The 22089-nt window shown below is 44.7% G+C and overlaps 1 protein-coding gene across 1 annotated transcript in view; it reads left to right on the top strand.

Annotated features, from left to right (window-relative positions):
- The window catches only part of ephb2b (eph receptor B2b), a 163736-nt gene extending 142043 nt beyond the window's left edge, over positions 1 to 21693 (top strand). Inside the window, exons 8-16 of the mRNA XM_080000916.1 lie at positions 386 to 494; positions 1855 to 1919; positions 3533 to 3655; positions 3844 to 4091; positions 11484 to 11699; positions 12555 to 12704; positions 15725 to 15918; positions 19802 to 19957; positions 21372 to 21693. Of these exons, the coding sequence (XP_079857042.1) occupies positions 386 to 494; positions 1855 to 1919; positions 3533 to 3655; positions 3844 to 4091; positions 11484 to 11699; positions 12555 to 12704; positions 15725 to 15918; positions 19802 to 19957; positions 21372 to 21480 (1370 nt within the window). The 3' untranslated portion in view covers positions 21481 to 21693. The remainder of the gene's footprint in view (positions 1 to 385; positions 495 to 1854; positions 1920 to 3532; positions 3656 to 3843; positions 4092 to 11483; positions 11700 to 12554; positions 12705 to 15724; positions 15919 to 19801; positions 19958 to 21371) is intronic.
- Positions 21694 to 22089: the final 396 nt, after the last annotated feature.

A 22089-nucleotide genomic window follows, 5' to 3' on the forward strand; every position in this document is an offset into this window, starting at 1 on the left:
TTGCAAGTGCGTGTGTGTGTGTATTTGTGTCAGTGCGATAGACTGTGTTTTTAAGTGTGTGTGTGTGTGTGTGTGTGTGTGTGTGTGTGTGTGTGTGTGTGTGTGTGTGTGTGTGTGTGTGTGTGTGTGTGTGTGTGTGTGTGTGTGTGTGTCTGCGTGTCTGTGTAAGCACATGTGTGTGTTTGTTCAGTCTTACCTTTGATAATATTAGCTTACCTTACCTTACTGTACCTTACCTTAGATTAGATTATTTTATTTTACCTTACTTTACCTTATCCTCCCTTATTTTACCTTTCCCTACATTACCTTAGATTTGATTATTTTATTTTACCTTACCTTATCTCACCTTTGATTATATTACCTTACCTTATCCTTATCTCAACAGAGGAGTACAACACCAGCATCCAGGAGAAGCTTCCTCTGATCATCGGCTCGGCTGCTGCGGGTCTGGTCTTCCTCATCGCCGTGGTCGTCATCGTCATCGTCTGCAACCGGTGAGAGCGTCCTGCGCCAACACACAGCCACCACGAGAAGCTTTCCACTGTTCACCTGATCATCAGCCGCCATGTTTTATATTGTTGGTTTTTTTCTCATTAAGAAGTTGCGTCAATTGAAAGCAGATATAACTAGATCAATATCTAGAGCAAAATGCCGACAAAGGCCAGGCTACTCACATTAAAGGGTTAAATCAAGACACCAAAAGACAGCTTTAAATAGTGTGAGCATTGTGCCAGCGGGTGGAGGTGTGGGGCAGGTATATGTTTATATAAAAAATATACAATTGTGTTCTTATCCATATTACCAACATTCAAAAATGGGAACATCTGTGAGAAGATTGAGGTCTCTTCGTAATTGATCCAGCTGTTCCAGGCTTTCCACCAGGTCCGATTCCCTGCAAAAATGTGGTTTATGACATATTAATTATGTATTGTAAACAAATTATGTATTGTATACCCTTTTTTACAGCATATTGTAAACAGGGGTATAGTGGAGTCCGACTTCTTTCATTCAGTTGCTAATTTGTGGAGTGGAGTTCCCCTTAATGCCTGTCTTTATGCCCACAAATACAAAATACTTAAAAGATTTAGCACAAATCAAGTTAGAGGCCAAAGGATGTACGGCGCCACTCGCTTGCTTTAGGGCAATATAAAGACTAATGAGTAAAACAGAAAACCGTCAACGACAGCCATTTAAAGTTTGTGGTTAAGTCACACAGTGTAAAGAAAACTGAAAATAAAGGGTTCCACATAAAACTTAAGGCTCATTCAAGGTCAATCAAGTCCGAAAGTCAGAGCAAGGAGGTTGTTGTAGAATTGAAATCCCTCAAAAGTAATGGGAATTCATTCAAGACATTCGTGGGGCGTGGATCATCCCAAAGGTGTGGAGTGGGGTTCCAGATCTGGGCTCTGCAGGCTGGTCCTTCCACAGCAGAGTCAATAAACCATTTCTTTAGGGACCGCCCTCTGTGGACAGGGGCATTCTGGGACATGCTGGGACAGAACAGGGCCCTCCCCAAACCGTGGCCACAAAGTTGGGAGCGCACAGTTCTCTCGAATGTCATTGCATAATGCTGTAGAGTTAAGATGTCCCTTAACGGGGCTTAAGGGCCAAGCCCAAACCAGGAAAAACAGCCCCAGGCCAATTCCTCCACCACCAACTTTACTGCCGTCGCTCCGGAAAACACGTTTCCACCGAGTCCAATGACGGCGTGCTTCACACCACTGCAGCCGACGCTTGTTGTCTTTATAAAGACTGTATATACTGTACTATACGATATGCGCTTAAAAACTTTCCACTACTGCCGTATTCCCATTTTGTGGCCCGGCGCTATAGCTTGTGTGTTTCCCCCAGGAGACGTGGCTTCGACAGGGCAGACTCGGAGTACACAGACAAGCTGCAGCACTACACCAGCGGCCACAGTGAGTACACACACACAGACACGCACGCACACACACACACACACACACGCACGCACGCACACACACACACACACCTGTCTCCATGACGACCATCTCCACACAGTCATCACCGTGGCTAGCGTAACGTTCTGGCAACTCTTAGCTGCCTCACACACCTGTCTCCATGGCGACCACCTTGCATGTCAGGGACCTTGGCGGCCGCCCAGAACGTCACTGTTTCACTCGCACCCCACCCCCCCCGCTCCCCAAACAAATTATTTAGTGTCTCATTTGGATTGTGTCCGTCTAAAGCCTGGATTTACCCCCATCATAACCAGTATTGAAATGTGTAAACTCTGTGCATCATCACATTTCGGACTGAACTAAAGCCATTGTGGTGGAAATAGGTCAGTCCTTAGCTTGTGTTAAAGGCATTAGCATACTAATGCCACATGAGTCATTGGCCATTGTTGAACATTTCAAAAGGCTCGGTGGATGAATGGCATTTCTAACATATTTTGCTTCCATACTGTAAATTGGTACGCTGTATTAGTGTACGGCTGAAATGAATCTGGGAGATGAACCTTGAAATTAATTGAACCGCGGTTATTTCTTAGTCCTTATAACAAAGGGCAAATAATTTTCAAACCTACATCTTCATCAGTTGCAATCACAGGTTACTCCGCCTTTTTACTTTTTACTGTTCCACTCTGTGATAGCTTCCTCGATATAATCCGATCAGGATCTGCATTCCAAACTCCGTTCTGTGTTGCGCTGTTTGCCAGAATGAGGCTGAGGCATTTCACAGCTATTAAAGCCGGCGGAAGCCAACGTGTCCTGTGAGAGGGTTCAGATGTCTGCCCCTGTTTTTTGGTGGTCCCTGCCATCCACCGGCGGGTGGTCTTTTTGGATTGTGCTCTTTTAACTCTGGTAGGGAATATGGGCTTTCGGGTGGCGTGGAGAGGAGGAGGAGGAGGAGGGGGAGGGCTTGGAAAGAGCCTCTCCATCTGTTCATCTCTACCGCACACTTCCTCAGCTTAGGATGCCGGGTTTCACGTCTCCGTGCACACTTCCCTCGCTCAGCGACGTCGCCGCTATTCACTGAGAAAGCCCCGAGCCAGATGTGGACGTGAGAGCCGAATAATCGGATTTAAAACCTGGGACACTTAAGTCCCTGAACACTTAAAGGCCACCTTAAGCCAATTTACCTTGCATCGGGGCTTAGGGGAGCCAATTTATTTCTTGAAGCGTTGCTGATATACTGCCCGGGCTTCTCTCCCGGGTGTTAATGGCACAATGACTCACAGGAGTTGATATATATATTAACCTGCCTTATCACTGCTAAGAGCACCCGGAGCGGCGTGTCCTTGCTCATAGACTATTATACAGGAGCCACGCGGCCTAAGTCACGACCGGCATTTGTAAATACACTGTCCTCTGTGTTTCCCCCCACCCTGACCTTCATTAGTTTCCCAAATGTCAAAATAGGAGAAAGTATAATTGCATGGTGCTGGACGTGTGTAATGTTGAGGAATTTTGCCGACGGCCCAAAGGTGTCTTTGGCTGCTAGACCCTGGGAAGTTGAGGAAGGGCTGTGGGAATCGAATATTATAGAGTCTCTTTTTTTTTCCAAGTGACTCCAGGAATGAAGATTTATATCGATCCGTTCACATACGAGGACCCCAACGAGGCCGTGAGGGAGTTTGCCAAGGAGATTGATATCTCCTGCGTGAAGATTGAGCAGGTCATTGGCGCAGGTAATGGAAAACCTCTGGCCAAAAGATTGGAAATGATTTTAATTTGTTCCAGTCTGCAAACAGACACTGGGAAAGTGGTTGTTTTTTTTTACTTGGTTGCGTGAAACGCCAGAGCTTTAACCCGTGTTGTTGCTGCTGCTTGTTTGTTTGTTTGTTTGTTTGCTTGCTTCACGTCTCGCTCCGCGCAGGTGAATTTGGGGAAGTTTGCAGCGGCAACCTCAAACTCCCTGGCAAAAGGGAGATGTTTGTGGCCATAAAGACTCTGAAATCGGGCTACACGGAGAAGCAGCGGCGGGACTTCCTGAGCGAGGCCAGCATCATGGGCCAGTTCGACCACCCCAATGTCATCCACCTGGAGGGCGTGGTCACCAAGAGCAGCCCCGTCATGATCATCACCGAGTTCATGGAGAACGGATCTCTGGATTCCTTCCTCAGGGTAAGCACCTGAATGATCTCAAGGCTGTGCAGGGGTCAAAACACTGCACTATCAGGATACATTTGGGATACAACGATGAGGTCACGATAAAGCCCATTCTGCGATACACGATATCCTGCAAAAAAATATTCTAAATAGATGAAGCAAGGTAAACCAAAGTGCAGAGAGTTTTTCGGATTTTGGTTGCGTATCTTTGTTCAAGAAATAAAAAAAGTCCATATACTGTATAGTAAGTAATTAAATCTAAGCATGTGAAGTAAATAGAGCACTTTAAACAAATAGTTCCAATGTGCTTTACAAGCACTTGGAGGGCATCCAAGAGAGACACAATTGAAGACAATTTGAAACCACAACAATGCAAAAAAGAAAATGAATAATAAAAATAACCTGTGAAGTAAGGAATATAGGTGAGAACACAATGTATGTGGTGCCCGTGTGTCTATAACTTAATGCAACAGGAAGTATTACGACGCATTGCAGCGTTGATTGTTTGTCGTGTACATGAAGAATCACAACCATGACAATTGAGACATTTTCGTGACAGTAATACCTGTTTGTGAATGATTGGAATTTAAAAAATGAAGAAAGTTAGCGTTCCATACACTACAGCACAGTTGATATTAAATTGAACTCATCCATTCCCATCATCTTGTCTCTCTTCCACCCACACAAACATTTGCCTCAATTTTGGCCTGATTGGGGTGAATATCTGTGTGATTTGGGGAGAGGCAGACACTCTGTTAAAGAGGAGGGAGGGGTTGGTGCGGCCAAAATGGTGCAACCAACAAATTGATTTGCAACTGCAAATTACAGAATTATTAAGCCGGAGAACCGTCCTTATTGGTTAAAGCCAGCAGTTAAATCAGCAGCAATATATTAGATTTTCAGTTTGGTATGTATGACATAGAAAATGTGTGTTTGTGTGTGTTTAGTATTCTATGAAACAGCATCAGTTTGCTGACTGAGTCATGCACCCGTTTCCAATAGGGTTAGTGGCAATACACTAATTAGAGCAGAATGCACACAAGACATGACAACAAAATAATTTCAGTGCTTTAAAAGAGACTTCCAGATGCATAACAGAGTAAACTCACACGCCATTCCATTTTAATTGGTCCCGGACGCACATTTTCAGCAATTTATTTTCCTCTGGCAATACCCTATGAGTTGCCAGGTAGAGCAAATTTCAGCCAAAAAAAAAGATATATATATATATATATATATATATATATATACAAAAAATTTTATTTTTCTGTGGTTGTAGTTGATTGCGGTGTCTTTTCCATTCGGTTTTAATTAAAAATTGAAATTTTTCAAAACTCTCAAAAAATACATCTCAAAATCAAATTTATGTTCAAATTTTAAAATCTGAACCACCGACGAAATGCACCCCTACAGAATCCACAAATGTTAAAGAAATCAACTGCAAACTGAGCTGTATGTATATTTAAAGTGTATCAAGTCTCTTTTTATTGGTCTGTAGTTTCCGTCCACGACCACACAATAGCAGTAAACCATGCACACGACTCATCTGTCGCCCAGCCGTGCTGACGTAGTAGCTCCCACTCATTCTAACAATGACAAACAAAAAGCTGACAGGTGGACACCCGAAAAGACTCCTGGCTTTGTCAGACACACGCACACACACACACACACATGCACACACACACACGCACACACACATACATACAGAGCCGCATTAGACCAAGTTAACATGCATTAACATAAATAAAATAAACAAAAACATTAATCATCCAGACTTGCGGTTTCCTGGCGTAGTCTCCGTCTCAGATTCCTTGGTGGTGTGGTCCTCCACGCATTACCCATGTGCTCCGCCTCCTCGTGTGTGTGTGTGTGCGTGTGTGTGTGTGTGTGTGTGTGTGTGTGTGTGTGTGTGTATCAGTGTATAGATACACTGCTCAAAATGCTGCATATATGCATGAGAAAAAGAAAAGACTCATAAGCACTTATAGAAAATTATATATACTGTATGGATGTGTATGTATGAGTGAGTGAGAGAATAAGTCTCCCTCTCTCTCTCTCTCTCTCTCTCTCTCTCTCTCTCTCTCTTTCTCTCTCTCTCTCTCTCTCTCTCTCTCTCTCTATATATATATATATATATATAGCATAAACACACACACCTTTCATCAGTAAACATAACTTCACAGGATTTCTAAAATGTTCAGAGTCCAGCCAGCTGACATACTCGTCTTCCCGTCTTCAACTCGCATAAATAATGAATGTAATTTGCAAATTTAAAAGGAAACGTCAGATGTTTGAAAATGCGATGAGAAGATGCTGCTGTCACGCAGTCCTGCGCCGTCTGTCGCATCATGTCGGCAGAACAAGAACACGGAATAAGAACGCTCTGCTAATGCGACCGCTTCCCTGCGAGCCTTTCATCCATCCTAATTGGTGCCGTCATCGTTTTAAGTGAGCGAAAATGAGCCGCTGATTTATGGAAATTGGAAAATGTTACATCTTCAGCCAAAATAAATCACTCAAGTTGAGTTGAAGTTTTCTCTCGAAAAAATATTCATACACATGGACGTGCGTATACATATTGGAATGACTCTGCTGTCTTCATGTGGTAGCTTATCAGATCTGCCAAATATTAGCACACATTTAAATGCACTCAATACCCAGATTCAGCTCCAAATTCTCATAATGTGATTAAGGTGTTTACATGCGTTTGGAATAGTGCGATGACTGAAAAACCAGAGTTGACGCGGCAAGTGGCGTCGTCGGGTTATTGACAGGAAGTGCTTGTTCGACCGTCCGATCCTCTCCGACACTCTTCAATATGTCCCTATTTGGGTTCTTGCGTTCGTCCAAGTATCTCACTATATTGCGCTCCCTCATCAAACTCGACATAACAACGCTCTCACGTTCCCACCAAAAGTGCGCGTGTTTACCGGCGGTTTCCATGGCGTCCAAACAACCGCTTGGACCGGCTGTGGTCGTGGTTTGGCTACGCCAATCACATACGGTTTCAGGTGTTTACACGCCACGATAAATGGAGCGATTGAGGAGGAATCCAGATCTGTTCGTCGGGTCGTGCTTTCGCATATTTCCACTTTAACATATTGCCTTCACCTGATTGTGATGGGCTCATTTCAGGTGCATGTACTGTAAATGCTCTGAGCGACGGTGTTGTTGACCTCCGACACCGATCCACTCTCTGCCTCTTCCACCTCTGTCACGGCGCTGGAAATAAACCCACGCTCGCTTAATGGGACGCTTTGAGGTCCTTCTTAAAAGAGGAAAAACAAGGAAAACACGAGACACGAAGTCTTGAGGTTTTTTTGTTTTTGTTTGTTTTCTTTGTTTGTTTGTTTGTTTCCTCCCCCTCCTCTCCTTCCGCCGACAAAATCCACCCTAGAGAAAGAAGCTGCTGTCACGCACACGCTCCTCAGCTTCAGAGGCGGGATCTGGATTTGCATTCTTCCTGCAAGCAGCAGCAGCAGCAACTCTCAGTTCTCTTGGATGTTATCCAATGGTGACAGTTTATGACGTGCTGAGGGTGTCGGATCCCTCCGAACATGAGGTCGCAGTGGGATCTCTGAGGGAGGGCGGCCGGGCGGGGGAGGGCGGCCGGGAGGGGGGATGGGGATGGGGGAGCGGGTCACTCCAGTCTTGTATCTGGCCGCCTGTGGAGAGATTAGTTCCCCTGCTGTTGCCGGACCAGAACAGCCCGCTGGGGAAGCGACGGGGGGTGAGGGCGCTTAAACACAAGGAGGTATCGATCGCACATCGATCTCTGTCACGCTGGCTCCTCGAGGCGGCAACATGTGAAGACACCACTAAAAGTTTGAACTGGATGGAAGTCTTTTCTTTTTGAGCGGCTTTATCGATTTTCCCTTTTTACTGGATCTTGATTCATGGTGGTGGCCTGGCGCCCTTGGGGTGCTTCAGCTTCCTGCCAACTCCAGCTATATGCAAGGTTGTTTCATGTTGTTGTTGACGCTAAATGGGCTTAACTGGTTAAGGTTCAGGAGTGGAGACCGCACCCCGTTCCACCTCTCTCTCTCTCTCTCTCTCTCTCTCGCTCCCTCTCTCCCTTCTTTCTCCATCCCTTTGGAACCAGCAGGGGGATGGGAAGGTGTGGCTGAGGCCTTATGTCCTTAAGACTCCTTTCCCCAGCCCGAGTCAAGGCTCCTGGTGTTTGCTATCCTTCATCTGGCTTGATTTCCCAGCATCACACCCTTACCATCTCTTCTCTCATCCACCGTCATCATCATCATCATCATCATCATCATCATCATCGTCATCTTGCTCATTTTCTGTTACTTCGTATTTCTCATATAATCTTCAGTCAATTTTACAACTCAATGTTGCGGTGTGGTCTCTCTGCCTGACGCCTCGTACACAATTCTACCCAAAATCCCAACGACAGTATCGCCCGACAGTGATGTAGCCATCGCATTGTTTGAAGTTCCTTCCCTGCCTTCTTCCTCCCTCTGTTTTCCATGGTTTTCCATCGATTAAGCTCCTCCGTTGACTTGAATGACTTCGGGCGGCGCTAACAGACAGAGAGCAGCAGCAGGTTTCAGCTTCAGCCTGCCCCCTTCCTCCCCCCACACACCGCCCCCATGACCCTGAACCCGAATAAGGGTAAATAAAATAGATTGATGGATCTTGACTTATTAAGCAGTGCCCATAATGTAATTTAGTGTCAGAAAAGATTCCTCTCCGCAAGCCTGACCCCCGGTGACTTTGGTAGAATCTTTCCAATTAAAGTATATGCAAACACAGCGCAGGGATTAGGAGGCGATGTCTATTTGCGGGGAAGGTTTCAGCCTCATGAATAATGCATGCTGCTTAATTGCTGTGGTACACGAGGAGTAGGAGCCCGACGTGAGGGGACGCCTTCTCTTGGCTAATGGGCGTCTCTGGAAGAGAAACAAGCAAGCGGGGCGGTCGCACAGACTGCTAATATGGCTGGCTGGGTGCACAGCCAAGATCAGGCTCGGCTAGGTGCTCTGCCAGGATCCCGCCTCGTCCTCTCCCGGCCTAGACTCAGTCTTTGCTGTCCGTCGACGCGGGCACGAGCAATGTCCCGTGCGCTCCGGGCTTCACGGTGGGTGGCGGCGAGAGTGCAGGTGTGCACAGTTGGAGGCACAGCTGCACTGGCTTTTCCAGACACTCCCCACGCACGGGGTAAAGCCCCCTCCAAACCACACAGGGGAACAGCTGTAGTCGGCTGGCGGGGGGCGGGGGGCGGGGCGCGGCCTGCCTCTGCCTTCCAAGACCAGTGCCGTTGCTGCGTTCCCAAACCCTGCATACAAGAGCGCCCCTCTTGGTGTAAAAGTGGGAGAGCATTCTTTGGGCTCCAAACTGGATGTTGCCCTTGAGGCAAGACAAAGCACTGCTGTCCCACGTCAGGGTTGGGCATCCGTCCATTGTTTCGTCCTGTGTGGACCCCTGGAATTTATAGCAGCACCTTTTCTCTGTGAATAGATAAAGCTCCAAATGATTTGCACCTGTAGTTGTTTGTTTTCATTTGCCTTCTGCTTAAGACCTTAGTTTGTAATGGGCTATGTTTATATTTTGTAGTAGGGCTGGGTATTGGTACTCAGTACCTTTTAAGGTATCGACTGAAATAATCCAATACCAAGTAGTGTCGGAACGTCTCCAGTCAAACAACACCTGCATTCAATCATTTTTGGCTACGTTCACACTGCAGGCCAAAGTCACCTGGAGTGGGAACGTTGGCATTTTTTCTGCTCATATGTGTGTTTTTAATGACAGTGTGAACAGCCCAAATCACATGGACACTGATCTTGGTGGTGGTGTGGGTGGGGGTGCCGCGGTGGGGGTGCTGCGGTGGGGGCACCGCGGCACCCGCACCCCGACCGCCCACCACCCTTAAGCAGCATACAGTGCGGGGGGGAAAAATAAATAATAAATAGATAAATAGACCGACCCGGCGAGGGAGCGCCCACGCTCGTCCGCTGAGTAGCAGCGAATCTAAAAGTGTGTGTGTGTGTGTGTGTGTGTGTTTAAGAGAGAGATTACATCTCTACATGTCTGTGTTTCTGTCTTCATGTTGGACGGGTTGCAAGTGTGTGTGTGTGTGTGTGTGTGTGTGTGTGTGTGTGTGTGTGTGTGTGTGTGTGTGTGTGTGTGTGTGTGTGTGTGTGTGTGTGTGTGTGTGTGTGTGTGTGTGTGTGTGTGTGTGTGTGTGTTTGTGTGTGTGTGTGTGTGTGTCTGTGTCCTCTGAGGGAGCAATCGGGATGCAGTTTGCGCACAGTGTTGTTTTATTTTAGATTTATTTTATTTAACTAAGTTTCCTTATTGAGCGTAACAAACAAAGCACCGGGCCCCTGTCTGGATTTAAAGATTTTATCCGCAAGCTCGAGCCGAGGTGCACGGCTTGCGTTTGCCTGCCATGTTTACTTCCGTACAGCGTGCTACGTGTGGCATCCTTCTTACTTCTGTGCAGATGGGTCAGTTCAGGTCCGTGACCTGCTCACACTGGAATCTGATATTGGCCACGTTTAAAATATAATGTGCACAGCCAAACAAAAAAATCGTGTGCAAAACCTGAGCAATAAATCAGAATTCAGCACTAAGGCTTTCAGTGTGAATGTAGCCTTTGTACCCAGATCTACATGTAGAAAAAATGACTATTTGTATGGTTTTGTTCACAGCCAATCACTGCCAGCATTCTTTGATGTAATGCCACGTGTGATTGGCTCACTATCGCAGCAGCAGCTACAACCGTCTGCTAAAGGACGGGTTCACAATTTTTAATTTCTGTCTTAAAACAACAGTCAGAGAGGTTTTCCTCTCGTTCCTCCTGTACTGGCTATTTGTGTAAAATGACACTGCCCAAATACTTAATTGTCCAGTTTTGTACAGTTATTAAATACATATTTCAATCATTTGAACACTTTCAAAATGTATTGTGTGAAAACCATTTGGATGGGGAGCACCGCTGGCATTTTAGGCAACTTAGTGCTTCCATTCACATGATGGTATGGTAGGAAAAAAAAAGGTACAGAATGAAGTACTCTATTGGTATCGGTATCAGATTAAGGGTACTGGTACTGGTATCCTCATTTTTTAAACAATACCCAGCCCTACATGTAATATGACATGACCTTTGTATCTATTTGGATATGCTGTGTTTCCCAATAATGTGGCTTGGTAACATGCAATTTCCACGTAGTAGGCTGTTCTTTGTAATATGTATAGTTTAATTGCTGAATATTTCTGCTTGAACATCGGAGTGGCTCGTCACGTCACCTTATTGCGTTTGAAGTAGTGTAAGTGCAACCCAATGCCTCCGAAAACGTGAATATAGTGAATCAACACATTACACAGCAGCGGAGTAGTGGCATTTTCACTTTCCTCGTCTTGACTTTGTGTTTTCTAACCGTTTCCCAGCAAAACGACGGGCAGTTCACGGTGATCCAGCTGGTGGGCATGCTGCGTGGCATCGCCTCGGGCATGAAGTACCTCGCTGACATGAACTACGTGCACCGCGACCTCGCCGCTCGCAACATCCTGGTCAACAGCAACCTGGTGTGCAAGGTGTCGGACTTTGGGCTGTCGCGCTTCCTGGAGGACGACACCTCGGACCCCACCTACACCAGCGCCCTGGTATGAAGCTTCACCCGCATCTTCAACTTTACCTTTACTCAACTTAACCGCGTCGAAGAATTGCCGAATTGAAACGATCCTGCTTGTCGTACTGGCTGTTTTTTATTGCGAATACTACGCAGTGCAGTGGTACAACTGGCATGAATCCCAGTAAGTTTAAACTATGTATTGAACCACTTTATGTTTAAATTAAATACTCCACTACTCCTGGTTTCACCACAGTAACAAATGTATTCATTTCATTTTTTGATTTTATATTATTGTCGACACTGGTTTAAAAGCGCGTTTTAAAGCATTTTATAATTGATAAAATATCTTATTTTGCCAACCGATGTATTATTATTATTATTTTTTTTTATTATTATTATTATTATTATTATTATCAATAATAATAATAATTATTAAACACAATGTGTGTTCAATAACCGTATTGATATTTCAGTTTTTATTTTATATATATTTATAAATATTTTATCTTATTAAACTTCCGTAAACTAAGTCTAGTAATTTCTGTTTAAGACTATACAATTTTGATCCGTGAAATATTTTGGTAATCCTCGCCAGAACAAAAGGTTGGTAGCAATTATCGTTATGTATAAAATGTCCACATATGGATATTGCAGTACATACAAACTCCCACACACACGTATTCAAATGCATTTTCCAAATAAATGTCCCTATTAAGATGCGACTCGCCACTTGACCGGTTCTTCTCATCTTCCTCCTCTTCCTCCATTCTTCCACGTCCCTTCACTCAGCTCTGAGCCCCTCAGTTTGGGTTACCGTTGTCTTTGTCTTGCGGCTCGGGTTTCGTCTTTTCTATCCCGCTCAGCTCGTGCTTCTTTGTGCTTGCAGGGAGGGAAGATCCCCATCCGATGGACCGCCCCCGAGGCCATCCAGTACAGGAAGTTCACCTCCGCCAGCGACGTGTGGAGCTACGGCATCGTCATGTGGGAGGTGATGTCCTACGGAGAGCGGCCCTACTGGGACATGACCAATCAGGATGTACGTACTGATCTGCGCTCTAATTTACGATTCTGTTCCCCCTCCCTCTCCTCCTCGAGCCTGGCTCACACTGCAAGAGTTTTCAAATCTTAACAGATTGACAAAATGTGAGAGACCCCCCCACACACAAACAACATATCCTGATAAATTGAACAGCTTTTTTCCAAGTGGTTTTGGCTCCGATCGGCTCTCGGTCTTTCCCACGTGATGATCCACAGCCTACGCCACCTGGAACCGTCCCTCACACCAACAGGATGATCTGGCGCCATAACCTTTAGAACCATGGAAGAAATCGTCACGTTTCTCACAATCGCGGGAAGGACGGGCGGGGAATCGGGCCCAAAATCTGCTTCGCGGCCTTGTGGTGTGAACCTCGCTTCAGTTCTTTGGCAGCAGAACTGTTAAGAATCTTGCACCATGAATTCGGCATAGCAATGAGGTGCATTACTCCCAAAATCCTTATCTTAGCCCTTCACCATTTACAAGATCACCGCCGAGGATGGAGGGATTTATAGCTATTAAAATGACCCCCGCCCGACCCCAACCCTTCCCTCCAAACTGAAAATTGGATTCTCATTAAATGCCACGGTGTAAATGCCAGGTCGGGGGGAAAGTAAAAAAAGAAACCCTGGTAATATCCGTCGCACCACAGGATAATCTGGTACCGTATTCTTTAGAACCATCAAAAAGTACGAAGTTTGGTCACGGTTGTGGGAAGGAAGTGGACTTCATCATCTTTTAGTGTGAACTCCGATGAAGACAAGCAAAAAACTCTGTTACACACTTGAGACACGGGTGTTTTTCCTTTTGCCTGGAGCTTTGTCTGGAGGGGATCTTTTTTTGCCATTGTCTGTGTCTCCCTGAGCTAAATGGAGGTTTTTTGTCGCACGGGTTTCATTTTATATATATAAAAAAAAAAAAAAAAGAAAGAATCCCCCACTCTCACCACGGCGAGGTAACCAGATCATTTGAAATGCACGACGGTGCTAGGCCACACTCTCTCGCTCTCTCTCTCTCTCTCTCTCTCGTCGCTCACGCTTCCCAGCTCCCTCTGGGTGGCGGAGGAGAGAAAAAGAGAGGGAGCAAATTATGGGATGGAGAGATAATGAAAATAGTTTCAAATTGAAAGTGCGCACGCTAATGTGCTAAGAGGGACCGAGGACCTCAGCGCTTATCTTATTAGTGGCTGCAGATAGTGTTCCCGCTCCATCGGGGTTGTCCCCCCTGAACGAGATTAATCCACCTCTGATTGGAAGATCCTTCACTCGCCCTGACGCGGCGCAGGGGATTGTGGGAAGTAACGTCGGGAGTATCCTCCTGGGCCGCCGGGCTCCAGTAAACCGCACGTCACGTCCGTGTTCGGCCGTTACCGGGGAAAAAAAACACATCACGGGGAAGTAAGGCTGGGGCAATGTGACCAAAATCTCTTATCAGGATACAGGTCCTTTCATATGTCGATAGGCAAAACAAGACGAAAAAAAGTTTGCGATATATATGTATATATCAGAATTCGGCTTTTAACATATTTACTATTGAAGATCTAAACTTTCATTCACTGAAACGCGATCGCCAAACATGCTTCTAAAAACGCCACTTTGGTTCGGTAGTCACCCTCAGCAGACGCCAAATGTTCTAACCACAATTGGAGCCGTCGTGCACCGCGACTTGACGTCCGGGACAAAACACGGCCGGTTTTTTTTTTCCCATCAACGCACTTTTGAAAAGTTGTAAACAAAGGACGTGTTCAGCACCGTGCGCGCTCCGTGAGTCACTTCCCGAAACGCCGCGTTCCACCATGTGTGTTGACATTCGCTCCCACGTGCAGATGAGGTAAAGCAGCGTGGCCCCCACATGACGTCACCTTGACGCAGCTCTGCCGCTGATTTGCAAAATCGGGATAGAAACGATCTCAAAATAAATATATACGACCTACAGGGAAATTTCTGTGGACTAGTTCCACAGCAGCGGAGAATAGAGAATCACCATCGATCCTGAGGAATTATGTCGTTAAAGAGTTGGCTGGTTAGTTTAACAGCCCGGTTCACTAATTAGAGGTGGTTTTCTCAAATGGAACTTCATTGAGGATAATTTGTGCAAAAGTATATGTTTCCCTAATCTTGAGTATGTTATGTACATTCTCAAACTGTTGGTCCTATTCCACCGAGCAAGAACACACAGAAATAACTGCAGAGGTCGTGGGGGCCTCTGCTTTCATTCTGTCGTTGAAAGACCCAGAGAAGAGCTGCTTTGACAAGTGTTGACAAGTTACTAATAATTTCAGAGAAAATAAATGTCAAGGTGCACACTCATGGTTTCTTTCCTGAAACATATCACGGACGCGCCATGATATGTTTCAGGAAAGATGTTACCAGATGCTCATCACCAGGAAGCCCGGTGGTGGAAGATTACTACAACTCTTGTTGATTATTTTCTTGGAATTCCACAATTATCTCTGCACTCGTGCGGATAATAGTAATGGGAGTGTAACCAGTAATTGCAATGGACAATTAAGACACAATGGACAATGGAATAATGTTTTGCAGGGAGAGTAAATTTACAAATATACAAAAAATACAAAAAATACAAAAAATACAAATAAGAAATATACAAAAAATATATTCAAATAAATTAATATATATACATACTGTAATAAATTAATATATATACCTACATACTGTATATACACAAACACATATATTTATTTTTATTTATATATGTGAAAAAAACGAAAACATACATAAACCCATATATATATATGTTTTATATTCATACATATTTTTATATATACTATATACGGTATATATTTAAAAAAAAAACGTAAAAGATATCAGGGGCAAGCAGGCAAAACCAGGTGTAACGTCTGAAATGACCTCTAGGGGTCCGCCACCTGCCTCGAGAGGACGCTCCCCAATGGGATTGCCCCCTCTCCCCCCCCCCTCTCCCCCGCCTTTTTCCCACCAAGCCACCACCCGTGGAGCCTCCTCCTAGCAGCCCTGAGAGATCTGTGTCGCCCCCTGCAGGTGATCAACGCCATCGAGCAGGACTACCGGCTGCCCCCGCCAATGGACTGCCCCAGCGCCCTGCACCAGCTCATGCTGGACTGCTGGCAGAAGGACCGCAACAACCGGCCCAAGTTCAGCCAGATCGTCAACAACCTGGACAAGATGATCCGCAACCCCAACACCCTGAAGGCCATGACCCCGCTGTCCTCAGGGTGAGTGGAGTATTTTGCACCATATCGCCGTATAATCACTTCACAATTCAAGTTCATTTCAAAATGCTATGTTGAGGAATTGAGGTTCTATTCCATTCATTTAATTTCCTTCTCATTTCCAATTGTGCTGTCAGACAACCACTTTATAAATATTTTCAAATATTATAACTATTAATAATTATGAATAATAATAAAAAAATAACACTAATAATTATGATAATAATAATACTAATAATAATAATACAATGATTAAATAAAATGTATTTATAAAAATGTAATAAAAATATTTTTTCATTTTTTATTAAAATATATTATGCACAAAACAAGTACACAATAAGGAATAAGGATGTTTTTTTTGTTGGGTTTTTCTTCACAAAGGACCCACCCATTTGCTCTCATTATTGATCGTTGAGGATATCTCCTTTTCACAATTTAAAGGTTTTATTGGTGGTTATGTACATGCATTATAGATAATTATAGATTCATACTTAATTCAAAAAACAAGACAAAAACAAGTTTACCCTGAAGTTTCTTTACACAGGGAAGGAACAAGTATTCTTCACCAAAGGGAGGTTGATTACTTAGATATGCTAAAAAGAAAAAGTAAAAACATGCTGTACCATGACTTTTAAAAGAACCTTAGAAAAAAATATATTTGAATACTAAGTGAGTGTATTTTCAATTTTAAAAATAATGCTTAGATGATTGATAAAGTGCTTGGTTATTATTATCTATTTTTAATTAATACAATGCACATTAAATTAATTATTCATTCTTACATAAAACATTAAATAAATCTGATAACTATTTATAAATAAATGGGATTACTTGGTTGGATTGTGGAAAAAAAGTTATGTTATCAGTCATATTTGGTATAAAAAATAATGATAATAAAAAAGTGGAATTTAGTCGTTAAACTTGCATGATGATTACATGATGACTTACTCTAAATAATTCTGGAACTTTTTGCTGGAAGAGCTGGGTCCTGGATGTGGAGCGGTGTTTACAGCTGGTGTTCTCTGGCACTTTGAAGGGTTTCCTGAGTGCTCACGCATTCAGAGCATCTCTGGTCTTCACGCTAAATGAAAAACACGCGCACGCGCGGACATTCACACGCACAGTGGGATCATCACGACTCATTTCCATCAAAGTGGAAAGAACAGAACCGCAGAACCTCAGCCCCTTCGCCTCTTTAAGGATTTACCGAAAGATTTGACCGACGTTATACATATTTTTATGTAAACTACATTGAAGACATCATACGGCGTATTGCAACTATTTTTGTTGTAATTTAAAATGCAGTTTAGTGGAATTAAAATGTTTTGGTCTGTTTTGGCTCCTGGTTTCTATTTAGTGTAAATAGTGGATTTAAGATAAGACTTTGTTACCGTAATCCCTGGAGGGAAAGTCGGGGGTTGCAGCAGGAGGAGAGCGAGGGTGGAAGACTTTTTGAAAATTTAATTGGATTTTAAGTTAAACTCTGTTTTTTTTTTTTTTTTTTTGTTTTTTTTCTTTCTTTTACCTAAATCGAATTTTTCGATCATTGGGAGCCGACCAAAGTGATTTACATCAGAATCTTTAAATATTGATCCGGTATTGAGAGAAAAGCTTCAGCCCACTGCGGCGCGGGATAAGGTTTAGGTAAAAAAAACAACCAAACAAAATTGAAAAAAGTGAGTCATCCAATGTGAAAATGACCTAAACTCATTCTGATGGGATTATTAATCCTTGGTAATCCTGTGGATTATGTAAATAATTAGGAACGTCTCCAGGTAGTTTGTGTTCAGGAACTGACCCCGTTACGTAGTAATCTGACCCAGTCGGGCTCCACGGCATCCGAGCGGCATCTGGGATATTTCGAATTTGAATTTTAAATTTTAAAACAAGTTGACACTCGCCTTGTAGAGTTTAATCTAAATCAGGACTAAGATCATCCGCTTTAAATGAATCCAGAATTTAAAAATGCCTTTCTGAGAAGTTGCTCAATTTGAGATTAATTTGTTCCAGACCAAGAAGTCCTAGACTAAGGTGAAGGACTCGTCAACTCCCTCTGTCTGGTCTTGGTGCTGGTCTCAGTCCAGATCCACCTGGAGGCCACGCCCATTAATCCAAGGATTTAATTTAAGACTTCACTTAGGCCGAGATAAGCTGTAATCTTCCTTCTGGAAATCATGTTCTATAAACCAAGACTTGAGTCTGGGACGATTTTCAGACCGCGACTGAGCAAGGCTGTTTCAGTTAGTCCGGATTAAAAAGTGAGATTTAGTCTGAGGTCAGGCCTAATCTGTGTAATCTGTGTCCGCCAAACCGCCCCAACGTCTTTCAAACCTTCCAATGCGTTTGATTTGCCGTCGCTGTAACAGGAAACGTCCGGACCCCGGTCCACTTCCCGCTCAGCCACACAGCGACTCCGGTTTCTCATGGCGCCGGGCGCTTCTGCAAATCAAAGCCATTCGGTTCGATATTCCCCGTTTCGAGTCCCGTAGCCCCCCCCCCCCCACACACACACACGCACACACACGCACATGCACACAACCACCCACCCCGCAATCCCCCAAAATGTAAAGCCGCTGCACAATTTTCACAACAAAAAAATGTTGATGGTGCTGCTGCTTCTGCTTTGGGGTTGTTGGATTAGTTGGTTCTCTTTGTGAGGCCGGGAACGCTGTCTTCCATTACGTCTGGATGAGTGCAGGGTGGAGGACGGCCGTTGCCAGATTTTCCACAGACACTCTGTGGACACGTTGGCTCCGACAAGACGAGGAATCACTTCATTTTGAAAAGCGCAACTTTCACTCGGAATTAGTTTGGAAACTGTTGGCTCAGGAATATACCCTCCAGAAGGACTCCAGTGTATTCCCATCTGGGCTGTCTTCAAGAAACTCAGCGACTCAATGATTGAGCTGAAATTATATATATATATATATATATATATATATATATATATATATATATATATATATATATATATATACACACCAATCAGCCACAACATTAAAACCATCACTAACATTGTGAAGCTCCCCCTCGTGCCGCCAAAACAGCTCTGACCCGTGGAGGCAAGGACTCCACAAGAGCTCTGAAGGTGTCCTGTGGTATCTGGCTCCAAGACGTTAGCAGCAGATCCTTTAAGTCCTGGAAGTTGTGAGGTGGGGCCCCCGGTGCTGGGGCTTGTTGTTCCAGCACATCCCACAGATGCTCGATGGGATCGCACCCTAACCCCAACCATCCACATGATGTAGAAGAAAAAGTGATCCATCAGACCAGGCCACCTTCTTCCATCGCTCCATGGTCCAGTTCTGACACTCAGGTCCCCATTGTAGGGGCTTTCAGAGGTGGACAGGGGTCAGCATGGACACTCTGACCGGTCTGCAGCTACACTGCTGTACCCATACACATCAAGCTGTGATGCACTGTGTGTTCTGACTCCTTTCTATCAGAGCAGCATTAACTTTTACACAAATTTGTGCTTCAGTAATTCTTCTGTGGGATCGCACCAGACAGGTTAGACTTCGCTCCCCACGTGCATCAATGAGCCTTGGGCGTCCATGACCCTGTCGCTGGTTCACCGTTTGTCCTGTCAGTGGTGTGGTGTATATAAATATGTATATATTATTGTTGTCATTTATTTATTTTTATTTTTAATCTTTAGGTTTGTCTTCCTGGTTCACTATTCAGGTTATTTCATTAGTTATTGTAGATTACCACATTTATCATTTCTATCTATCTATCTATCTATCTATCTATCTATCTATCTATCTATCTATCTATCTATCAATCTATCTGTCTATCTATCTATCTATCTATCTATCTATCATGAGCGCAGGGTTTATTTGGTGTTCTTCGTTGGTGTAAACTCGGCCGTTTGCTCTCTCTCCACCAGCGTCCACCTCCCCCTGTTGGACCGCAGCGTCCCAGACTTCTCCAGCTTCAGCACCGTGGACGAGTGGCTGGACGCCATCAAGATGGGCCAGTACAAGGACAGCTTCGCCGGCGCCGACTTCTCCACCTTCGACGTGGTGTCCCAGATGACCATGGAGTAAGTGCTGGGTCAGGGTTGGGGTGTGTTGGTGATGCGAGGCGGGTGGGATGCTGCAGTATGTACCTCCCTCCCCCAAAAGTAAAAATCCCCCAACCAGCGGCAGCCTCCGTCTGTGGCTGGTCGTAAAAACCCTGACTCTGGCTGCCCTGCGTGCAATTAGCAGGTCGTAACACTGCAGCGGTGGTGGAGCTCCAAGCGATGACGGAGCTCCGTTTCCTCCACCATGTGTTCACCAGCCTTCTCTTCTAAAGATGGAGATGTGAGAATGGTGTGTGTGTGTGTGTGTGTGTGTGTGTGTGTGTGTGTGTGTGTGTGTGTGTGTGTGTGTGTGTGTGTGTGTGTGTTTGTGGCAACGCCGCTCATTTGAAGCATCTTGAGTCACTGGGATTAATGGTGTTTGGAATGCCAGCCAAGGCAGGCAGACCCATTAAACATATTAGATGGAGTATGTTGACAAAACAAGGCAGAGTCGCTCCAGTGTCGCCTGCCAGCAACAGGTTTTAATCACATCGGGATTAAAAAACGAACAAAGTCCCTGAGGTTAGTTATGAATTCACCGCAAGTAGAGTTTGTTTATACCCACGCAGGTTTTAATCAATACAGTCTGAACGGCCACCAAAGAGATCCAGGACTAGATAACGTAACCCCAGTGCTTCACTTTGGCCAAAATAAAAGTGGAATTCATACACGGACGCATTAAAGGCTTCATGCTGAGCAGGGTAGACATCAACATGTCCTGTTACAGGAGTGGACATGGACTCAACTGAAACCAATTTGTTGACACGAACTATTAACACTAGCAAAGCAAAGTACTAGTTACTGTCACACTAACTATTAACACTAGCAAAGCAAAGTACTAGTTACTGTCACACTAACTATTAACACTAGTAAAGCAATTATAGTTACTGTCACACTAACTATTAACACTAGTAAAGCAGAGTACTAGTTACTGTCACGCTAACTAGTCACACTAGTAAAGCAAAAGACTATTTACTGCCACAACTAGTAACACTCATAAAGCAAAGTACTAGTTAGTGTCGCACTATTGACACTAGTAAAGCAAAGTACTTGTTACTGTCACACTAACTAGTAACACTAGTAATCAAAGTACTAGTTACTTTCACACTAACTAGTCACACTAGTAAAGCAAAGTACTAGTAAGTGTCACACTATTGACACTTCTAAAGCAATGTACTAGTTACTGTCACACTAACTTGTAACACTAGTAAAGAAAATAACTAGTAAGTGTCACACTATTGACACTAGTAAAGCAAAGTACTAGTTACTGTCACACTAACTAGCGACACTAGTAAAGCAAAGTACTAGTTACTGTCACACTAACTAGCGACACTAGTAAAGCAAAGTACTAACTACTGTGGTTCGGACCTCCACCCGTCTCCTCCGCCCGCAGGGACATCCTCCGGGTGGGCGTGACGCTGGCCGGACACCAGAAGAAGATCCTCAACAGCGTCCAGATGATGCGGGCGCAGATGAACCAGATCCAGTCGGTGGAGGTCTGACCCCACCCGAGCGATGGGGCGGGGAGAGGATTACGACGAGGAGGGGGATGATGAAGAGGATGACGAGGATGATGGTGATGACGAAGAGGGGGGTGATGAAGAGGATGACGAGGATGATGGTGACCACAAAGAGGGGGATGATGAAGAGGATGATGCCGAGGGGGAAGAGGAGGAGGGTGTGTTGATTTAAGTGACAGTTAATCTGGTCTTCCCGTCATCCCCCAGCCGCGCCCTCCTCCTCCTCCTCCTCCTCCTCCATCACACCATCCCCGGGATCAGCTCCTGGGGCGGGTGGGGCGGAGGGGCAGGGGGGGGGGGGGGGGGGGGGGGGTTTGCCGAAAAACGTGTCCATGTGTTGCTTCCTCCCCCTGGAATTCCCAAACTGACCAGCAACACTTTTTTTTTCTTCTTCAATCTTCCACCATTTTTTTGTGTTCATCACCCCCCCCCCCCCCCCAAAAAATACATTTTTGTAAAGAATTTTTTAAATGAAAACAAAAGAAAGGCGGAGATTAGATGGATGGATGGATGGAGGAGTCTATAAATATAGAGAAATGATTTCAGAGTAGGAAAGCTACCCTTTAAAAGGGCAACAAGAAGAAGGAGAGG

The sequence above is a fragment of the Zeus faber genome, assembly GCF_960531495.2.
Source record: "Zeus faber genome assembly, chromosome: 5".
Lineage (NCBI taxonomy): Eukaryota > Metazoa > Chordata > Actinopteri > Zeiformes > Zeidae > Zeus > Zeus faber.